General features: G+C 40.8%; 1 protein-coding gene across 6 annotated transcripts in view; it reads left to right on the forward strand.

Moving 5' to 3' along the window:
- RIPOR2 (RHO family interacting cell polarization regulator 2) overlaps positions 1-9568 on the forward strand; it is a 69412-nt gene extending 59844 nt beyond the window's left edge. For all 6 annotated transcript variants that reach the window (XM_033060774.2, XM_033060804.2, XM_033060790.2 and 3 more), the window contains 4 exons: positions 59-261; positions 1719-1802; positions 3500-3590; positions 4737-9568. In XM_033060774.2, coding sequence (XP_032916665.1) covers positions 59-261; positions 1719-1802; positions 3500-3590; positions 4737-4837 — 479 coding nt within the window. In that variant the 3' untranslated portion in view covers positions 4838-9568. The remainder of the gene's footprint in view (positions 1-58; positions 262-1718; positions 1803-3499; positions 3591-4736) is intronic.
- Positions 9569-9945: the final 377 nt, after the last annotated feature.

Raw genomic sequence — 9945 nt, forward strand, 5'->3', positions numbered from 1 at the left:
AATCCAAAATGCTGAGAGGATAAAGTAACTAACACAGACCTTTTTCTTGCACTTCTAGCATCTGTGGTTCAGGTGCTGCAGTCAGTGAAAGATGGAAAACTGCAGCAAAATGTGTCCAAAATAAACTCCAATAACCTTCTACCACAGCAGGAAGTTTTGAGGGCTTTGGCTTTACTTCTCAATGAAAATAAAAATGAAGTCAGTGAGACTGTAGCATCACTTCTGACAGCAACTGCAGAAAACAGGCACTTCAGGGAGAAGGTAAGTGGCAGAAAATCACCTGTTTCATGAGAGACCCATGTCATCACGACTTCTTTCTACCTGTATGTCTCAAATGTCTGTGCATATAAAATAACTGATCCAAGCTTGAGTTAAACTGACCCAGAAGATATCCTGTATAATTCTTCTGCACATGTGCAGGTCTTTTTCTGTCTTTATGCCAGTCTGCTTCTACCTGTTATTATGCTAAAGAAGTACTAACCAAAACTGCAAATATTTACTGAGTGCTGTTCTCTCCAGCTATCTTCCACACTTCAGTATTTTTGCTGCCCTGTCTCAAACTTGGCTTCAGACCAAGGCTTCAAGGTAGCAGTCCCCAGCATCACCAACATGCAAAGAATAGGTCTCAGATTTTTTTTTTCCTGAAAGGAGTCTGCCATTTCTGGAGGGGACGGGCTGCCTTGGGCAAACACAGCTCAGCTGTGAGAACTAAGATTTGAGTCTATCGCTGATACCAAATGCAACAAGTAGGGAAAGGGAAAGTTTAAACACAGAAATTAAATAGAGTGGAGAAGTAGGAGTAAGAAGAAATTAGGGGTTGTCTCCTATCCTTTCATGGCAGACCTTTCCCTACTATCCTTCTTGTTCTCTGTCAGGAAAAAGCAAAAGAAAAGGCAGGTAGAAGAGGAAGAGTGGCAGAAGGAAGGCAAAGGGAAGAGAAAATGAAGCTCAGTCTTTGCTTCTCTTGTCTATCAATCCAGTCCCTTATTTGCTTGCCCTCCCACTTCAATTTTTGCAGCCTCTTGGTATTACTTTTCATACTAGCCTTCTACATCCCCAGCTTCCTGGAGGCAGTATCTTAGGGACAATATAACTTTCTCCTGGAACAGGCATGCATAGCTGATACCTGTTCACTGCCTGCAGGAAGGACCACAGAGTGGCTTCTGTAAGGCTATTATGCAAGCCTTATGCTGCAGATGAATTCACTGTGCAGCTGAGTGCTGCTGAGATTTTCTGCTCAGTAGTAGCTACTGATTTCTAGGGTCAAGCAGTAAACTGGTCTAGCAGCTCATGCTGACATTGTAATCATTACTTTGAGTCTCCCTGGGGTCCATAGCAACTAGTTCATTACTATCCCTACATTAAAGAGACAACTCAAGGAACACCTCTTGAGATATTTAGACTCCAAGGCCCATTCAAAGCTCTTTGGTGATGTATGGTGAAAGGCCTTCAAAGTGAGATGACAGATTGTGCATCTCACTTTATCATAAACTTTCCCTCACCAAAAGCTGGCCTGAGACTGCTGATCTGTGACTAAAAGTCTGGCCTGAATCTGCTGTAGGGAATTATCCCATCCTGTACCATCCCACATGCTCACTGTCAGGGAGGCAGGCTGCAATTGCTCTCCCTTTAACAGTAGGTAGCAATACCTCCATGCTCCACCCTTCTCCATGGAGACACAGACATCTTCATTGCTATTCTTCTTTATCTGTTTTCAGGCCTTGATTTATTACTGTGAAGCACTAACCCAGCCCAACCTCCAGCTGCAGAAAGCAGCTTGCTTGGCTCTAAGATACCTCAAGGTAAGAGACAAGGAATACACTGTGGTGCTTGGCTTTGCTTTATAGAAAGGACATCTCATAGGTACAAACAAGAAAATAGAATTTGCAATAACAGCAGCAGTAGTGTTTTTGTTTTGTGTTGCTCCATTCTTTTCCAGATAAAGGCTTAGAACCTTCTAAACCACAAACACCTGGGCTCTGTGACCTTGGCAAAGTTTTATGTTTTGCATATCTTTTCCTCCCTCTCATATGGGCTTCAGGAGACTCAGTTCCACATCACAGAGAAAAAAATTGATTTTTTCCATGAAGTCCTGACTGATAAGGATAAAAATTTGCTTTCCCAGGATAAAATTAGCTCTAATGACTGTAGGCTGCAGTAGCTGAAAAGAGAGCTCACAGCTTGTTTTGTGACAAATAACTGGTACTTCTGGGCACTACATCTTCAGTTAGCATCTGGTACCATCTTTGCACTCTAGCCTATGACAGGATGGGAAAATGCACTTTTGTTTTGGTTGTATAGATCCATGGGAGACACAGCCACCCAAGCTTGGCTGGTATGGGGTAGTGGGGCAAAAAATGTGTTCCATGAGACAGATGCACTTTAAACTGACTATTTCTCCTTCTAATCTGTCCCCTGGAAAACAGCTCTAAACTGTAACTTCATCCCAGTCACAACTGATGCCATCCAATACATAATCCAGTATTGATTAAATATGGCAAAACTTTTCCCTGTAATGAGAAGCTAGCAGGCATCCCTGGGAGGCAATGATGAGGGACATTTTCAATGAAAAAGCTGAAGCTGGAAGTTATTACTTCAGAGATGGAAATGCTACAATGGAGAGGTGGCTGTGGATGGGATAACCCAAGAGCAGTTTAATCCACATCACTTCCACAAGGTTCCACTGAATCTCTGAGGTTTTTCTCAGATTGCAGCAAGCTCTGTGTTGCTGTGGCCCCATCACTCACAAGCATTTAAGCTGTAGTCACCAGTATGCACCAGTGCAGCCTTACCCAGAGTCACACACAGGTGACCACACTGAGGACAAGGTGGTGAGATTTAATGGCTCTGGCAGCAAAGCCCTCCTTCTGAGCATGTATACCAGACCTTGTAGACCCCTTGGATTGACAGGGCTCAAATACTGGCTCTGTGGCTCAGTGCCTCTTCCAGGTGTCACACTGGGGCAGTTCCTGCCCTTCCTTTCACTCATCTCTCTTGTAGTATTAAATAGCTAGCCAGAGACACTATGACAGCTGCTCTCCCCAAAGACCTGACATTTTTGTATCACAGAACAGGATTATTCCTTGCTTTCTCCCCAAAAATAGCAGAGACAAGGCAGAAGTCTGCAAACAGGCTTGACATGCTTTATAAAAAGCCCATTCACTAGACCCCTGTCTCCTGTTCATTTACCTTGGCATTTTATGGCCTTGGTCCACAGCCCATCACCTATCCTATAGTCAGAAGTGGCAGACATAGCTGGTCTGCCAGATTTATGTATGTAGTGCATAGGGTAGGAGAATTAGAAAGGGTCCATACCAGCAGCAGCAAATATACCTCCAAATGCTTCCCCTCAGGGAAACGCCATTCCTCCTGCCTCCACCAAAGCCCTCTGCTTGGAGTGGGAAGAGCAGTGCAGAGGATGGTTACTATTTCCAGGCAAGGTTGTGGAAAAACCCCAGAGTGTACTGTGTGGTGCTAATGCAGTTCTTGCACTTCCCAGGCTACTGAGAGCATTAAAATGCTGGTCACGCTCTGCCAGTCTGACAATGAAGAGATCAGAAAAGTGGCGTCCGAAACCCTGCTCTCCCTTGGTGAGTTGCCTGGTTTAGAGCAGTATTTAATTTTATTTTTTAACAGAGCAGCATGTAAGACACCTGAGTTATGTAAATGTGAGACTGTAAATTGAAACAAAACTTTACAGAGTGACTTAAACGAGTCAGAAAATACTAATTCTTAAAAATAATGCATTTTGAAAATGAGCCAAAAAGAGAGAAATTTAATTGTGTGAGTGTGGAGAGGGAACTAGTAAAAGGAAGGATAGCAAAGGAGAATTTGAGAAACATAAATATATTATAATTAATCTGCACAGGTTCCAGGCACCAGTATTGCAGTGGCACAGAAAAATTGTGTTTTTCTGGCCTTTCAGCTAGGCATAAATTTCTACTCCATAGGGGAGGTGTCCTTGTGTGATTTTAATTATGCAAACCCTTCAAATATGCTCTCTTCCAATCACCACTTCAGCAGGAATTCAGTCTGCTGTTGGACACGTTATAGCTCAGTTTATAAAACAACTAGCCTAAGGACACTTGAAAACTCTGTTCTGCCATTCTTCTAGACAGCATACAGAGAGCATTTTTGGTTCCTAATGGCCAGTTCAACACATTAGCCTCAATGCTATCTTCATGAAAGTGCACATAGATGGCAGTAGCTAAGGAAAAAGGGTTTGAAAGACACAATTATATTTAGCAAACATACTGCTTCCTCTTTTTCAGCAGTATAGTAGTAACAATGTGGATAGACTCACTTCTTTAAAGTGACAGGAAGTGGGAGGTGGATAAACTTTATATTTTCCAAGGTTGAAGTGAATAAACATCATTTACCTCAAGTACATCACAGCAGCAGCAGCTGAGACCTTGACAAGCACAAAAGGTCATTCAGTAAGACAAGTGTGCAGATACTGTCACCTAATCATACAAGCCACATCTGCTTCTGTTTGGCTTTAGATAACCAAGCAAGTTACAAGGGAAAATAGAAAAAGAAAATAATAATAATTGGAACATACAGAGCATGTTTTACTTTTCCAAATAATTTCTGAAATTGCTTCTAACAAGATAAATTTTAAGAAGGAGTAGAAGTTACTAGCCAATCAGTACTTTCTAACAGCAGAGGATCCAGTATTTTAAATGTTCTAGGGCAATAACATAATACATTATTATGCTTTATCATTTTGCATTCAGGAGAAGATGGGAGACTGGCATATGAACAGCTGGACAAATTTCCCCGGGAATTTGTTAAAGTTGGAGGCCGCCGTGGAACTGAAGCTGCCACAGCTTTTTAGATGGAAAAGAACCTGCTAATATTTAACAGGCATTAAAGTAGGATGGAGCTGCACTTCAGTGTGGGAAACAGAAGGAAGACTTTAAAGAATCTATGAGAATGTTCCAAAATGTAGCAATTTACAGACTTCTTAAAGAAAAGCAAAATCTAAAATCCAGCTTAAGTGTTCCTATTGGCTCCTCGTTGCAGCTCATGATGGAACAGTTGGATCTGAGGAACAGTACTTTCTTGACTGGTTCTAAACAAATAATGTAATTGCAGTTATTCAGCCTCAACAGACTTCTGTGAGGTTTTTAGAATTTGGCATCTCCATATATTTTCCTATTATATTTACTTCCTTGAAGTTGTCATGAAAGCTTGAGACGTCGGATACCGTACCTAACAAGGACAATCAGGAGGCCACCTGAGCTGGCACGCAAAGAAGTTTTCCCTTGAGTCCCAAATGAAGTGTCTGCTGCCATGCAGTTGTCTCCAGCAACACTCCAGTGGCAGGAAATGCTGCTCAGCTTTCTCAGTTGTGTCTTAGTAATGAAATACAGGGAAAGTTCTGCAAGTTTTGCCTTGAGAAACAGCAAGAAACAGCGTGATGTAAACCCTGGGAGGCGTCACTTTGGTGACTCATTCTGAATGCCTCCACTGGTCTTTTATTCCCTTCTCCTGCCTTCCAGCAACAAACCATCATTAATCCAGCGATTTGTGAGGGGGATCAAACAATCATGTAGGTTTCTGAAAACTAAATGAAAAGGTAAAGTGCATTTATTTATTCTGAGAAGTAGGAGTGAATACCGCTAATTGCACGAGTCCCTGAAACCATTTTGTCCTGCAAGTTGCAGGCAGGATTGGATTTCATACATTCTAATTAGAGGAGCAGGGTTTCTATAGAGTGATTTCAATATAAAGAACAGAACAAACTCAAGTGGACCTCGGAGGCAGTAATAAACAGAGGGGGAAGTGAATGCACCTCCCCTCCCTGCACTGCAAGGTTGAAAGACAGCGAGTGCTTCAAACTGTTGATTACAAGCCTTAAGTTAACAGAGGAGGTGAATAGAATTTAACAGAAAAGTGTTCCTGTACTATGTTCATTATGCATGAAATGCTATTTAGATGTCAATTGAAGTATCCAAATTTGCATAGACAACATAGAAAATATTGCAAACAGTTCACATCAAACGGAAACCTTGTGAGCCAAACACTTTGGCAGGCAGGGGTCATTTGTTTTGTTTTGTTTTTTTTTTACTGTGAATGTTACAAGAATGTACATATCTGTATATTTATAAATATATATATTCTCCCTTCAATTAAAGTACATTTTGTACAGTGCAAAATGCTTACTTGTTTACTGAGGGATATAAACTCTTTTTGCAGAACGTGAAATAGCCATGTTACGGTTTTTATACTACACCTGTCCCATCAATTGAATTCTTTCAAGGTGTCCTTTTGTATCTACTTCTTTTTTCTTTTTTAATTTTTTTTTCTTTTAGTTTTGTGGCATTTGTACTCACCATATTTCCTACCACACTTAAGTTATAATAAAGATTATTTTTAATTACTAAGCACATCAGTCCATATGCACAGTCACTCTTTCCATCAGCAGCCTCTTCACTATCAGGCTCATAGTTTAAGTTCAGAGCAAGCCAGTTTTGTGTATCATTCAAAATACTTACCAAGAAGGGCTCCACAGGGACTGCCAGAAAATGTGCTTGAAGCTCCAGGATTGTTACCAAACTTGCACTGATTACTCCTCTCTCTTTGAAGACAGACTCTTCTCTGACAGAAGAGATTCTTTCAATCAGTTTTCCCTTTTCAAACATTCAGGTTTACAGCACACACCTTGGGGAATGTAGAGCTGCCTATGGAGCAGGGAGTCAAAGCTGCAGCGAACAGGGGGCAGTTCGCACATAGAGGCACTGCATCAAATGGAGAGTGTGTCTCATCTCATTGTAGGTTAGAGCCACCATTTGAGAAGTTTATTAGGTAAAGCTGATCTGCTACACTATTACAACCATTAAAAATCACACATTCAGTTCAAAAGCAGCAGATAGGAAGGAGCAAATTATGCTGTGAATAAAGTCATTGAGGAAATGAGAAAATTCGAACAGACCTTAAAGCTTCCAAAACCTGAAGGCAAATAAAAATGACCAGACCCTTTGTCTCATAGCTTGTACATTTTTATGCTTGCAGAGCTGACAATTCTGCCTTTTCCTGACATGTTAATGCACTCCTTTGCAGAGTAGGACCAACCACAGAGGTGAGTATCACAAGGCTCATGCCTACCAATTAGTAAAGAAGGAAGCAGCAAGCAATAATTACAAAAGCTCTTAGGGCTGCAGCAGGCTTACTTGGGAAAATTTAAAGCTCAGGGCCATCCCAGGAAGGTATGTTCAGAAGAAGTTCCTGTATCAAAGTAGCTCAGCAGCAGTGCAGATGGAAGAGATGGGCAGCTTGCTAGAAGTGCACTTGGGAAAGAGGTTTAACTGGTGGTAAAGGTATCCTTTTGCTGTGGTGGTTTTCACTAGCCCTGTCATGTCTCAGCATTTGGCCCCATAAGTAGAGACCTGTAGCACTCCTATACTACTGTAGTGACAAAGCAGCATGTTAGGCTGCCCAGTTTCACACTGCTGCTGGCACCTCTGTTGTATCCATCAGACCTTCACTATAGCTTCACCCTATCCTGCAGCCTGTGATACACAGATTAATGTGCACTTCAAATTTAGGAGTCAATACAACTGTCAAACACTATCTTAAGTATAGCTCCCTGAATTGCAGTGGGATAGTCCTGAGGAAAGGATCCACAGCACCCAGCTTCAAATGGCTGCAGTGCCCCCGAGGGTAGATGTGTCCTCACAACTGATCACATTTCATTACAGGCAGTTGCCAGCAGTTCAACAAACAGCAGCAAATTAAGGTTCCTCATTATGCCATTATCAGTTGCTGAACAGCTTTGTGTTATTACAAGAATGGAAAGATAAATGAGTAACACAAACATTTTCTGCTGATGAAAAACATTGATGAGAACAAAATTCAGTCTTAAGAACATTGGAGTGCAGAAAAAACACAGCCTTGGCAAAATTTGCATATCTTATTAAACTCTCAAATCCAGTTCTGAAAGCAAGTTGAGCTGGGCCTTGAGGAAAAGCAAAGGAATACGCATCACACATTCTTAGAAAAAACCCAAAAAATCTATGTCTAACTTCATTACTTATGCAGAGGCCACACCATAAGCTTCAACACAGGACAACGCTGCAGGCCCTCACATAAGCAATCCAATGCCAAAAAACAAGTGAGTTTCAGCTGCCCAAGCAAGTAGCTATTATGGTCTAATTAATTTCTCCACACATTGTCTTAAGTGCAATGGGTATTTAGCAAAAATAAAAAATTTCAGCGCAAACCCGTTATGAGTTCTTCCTCACACAAACAAGGCACCTGCTCCATGGTTTGCTTGTCCCTGCACAGCTGCTCATTCTCATTCACCTCCCCCCTCTTCACTCTTGCATGACTAAAATTCAGTCGTGTTCAGACATGCACATCTTACGGGAAAAGTGCTAGGACACTGTAGATAACATCCCACTTCCTCACAGCCTGAGCCTGCTTCAGTGAAAGACAAGATCGTGTCTATACCCTCTGCAGTGAAAAGGAGTCAACATGCTGGTAGCACAAATGCATTTGACTTCTTGAAAAGAATCACATTCTGTAGTTAAGTTTCAGAACTAATAATTTTATTGTGCTAGACAGAATGTTCTCTCTAATTTAGCTGGATATAAAGGTTGTCTTTAGTGATGGTGATTTTTCAGCTGCTTCATAGTTATGTTTCAGTGATAAATGCGTTTCCCTATATACTTAAAATGTCAGATGGTTGTAAGAGAACTAATCACAAACAAATCTCTGTATAATTTCTACACCTTTGACAAGCTGTTAGCACATGAAATACAAAGTTCCTAGACTTAGTGTGTAGCACAGTGCTACTGCATGCATGTTCACACTTGGGAATTTTCAGAACAATAAACTCAATCCTTTTAGAACATTTTTAAAAACCAATTATTGCAGCATCCTAAAACTGCTGGGAACATTTCCATACATTAATGTCTGAACAATAGGGATATCAGTGTTTGATCAAGGTTCAGTGCATCTGTGACAAAGCATGTATGTAGGTTTTATTACTGTGGCACAAGCTTGGCTCTCACACCTGGCCTTCTCCTGCAGCACAGGTTTTTTTCAGTTTACACAGCAAACTATCCTCTCTGCTAACAAATTGGACTTAATAAAAGCGTAAGTCTTGGTATAAAACATTAGTATGCATTATGAGTGGCCTTTTTGATGTAGAAATTTATTCTGTTATAGGTGGGCCAAATGCTGCAATACACCCATCAGCCTACTTGCAGAACTTCCATTATTTATTTGTACACAGGCTATTTCAACAGAAGGATCAAGCATATCAAGGGACTCACACATCTTATTTAAATAAAATCAATCCAGAAAAAGCATTAAGGTTTAAACCTAATAAGCTTTCTTCTTGATCAACCTGAAGAAACACAGATACTGCACACAAATTCTGGATTTGTCTCTTTCTGGAAGTTCTGTTCCAACAACAGCACCTGAACTACAGCAGTTCAGAGCAGGAAGTGAAACAGTGGAAAAGCTGCACACTTGCTGTCTCATTTTGGTCTGCTAGTTATGCCACAGTCCCCTCTTTCCTTCTACAGCCTCTGCAAATGCAATATGCCTGATGTTTAAAGCCACCTCTAAAAAAAATTCAGTAATTAATAACTTCTGTAATTTGAACCACAAAAAACCAATTGTATCAAAATGAAACTTGTGTTTCCTTATTTACTGATGTTGAACTACTTTGTCAAGAAAGTTGTTTAGAATCTGAGATAGGAGAGGTCTAAGTCACTTGACAAGCATTATCCACTTCTTAACAGAAAATTAAGATTGCTCTACAAAGCATTTTCCCAGCACCCAGTTTTGTTTTTTTTCAAGACAGCATAAGTGCAAGATAAAGGACACACAACTTTATCACCTTTTCAACACTGTGATGGGAAGGATTATGACTAAGCATCCTCTGGAGCACACATTGGAAAAAAAAAATCTTGTGTTTATAAAGTTCTCAAG

This window comes from Catharus ustulatus, chromosome 1 (assembly GCF_009819885.2).
Source record: "Catharus ustulatus isolate bCatUst1 chromosome 1, bCatUst1.pri.v2, whole genome shotgun sequence".
Taxonomy (NCBI): domain Eukaryota; kingdom Metazoa; phylum Chordata; class Aves; order Passeriformes; family Turdidae; genus Catharus; species Catharus ustulatus.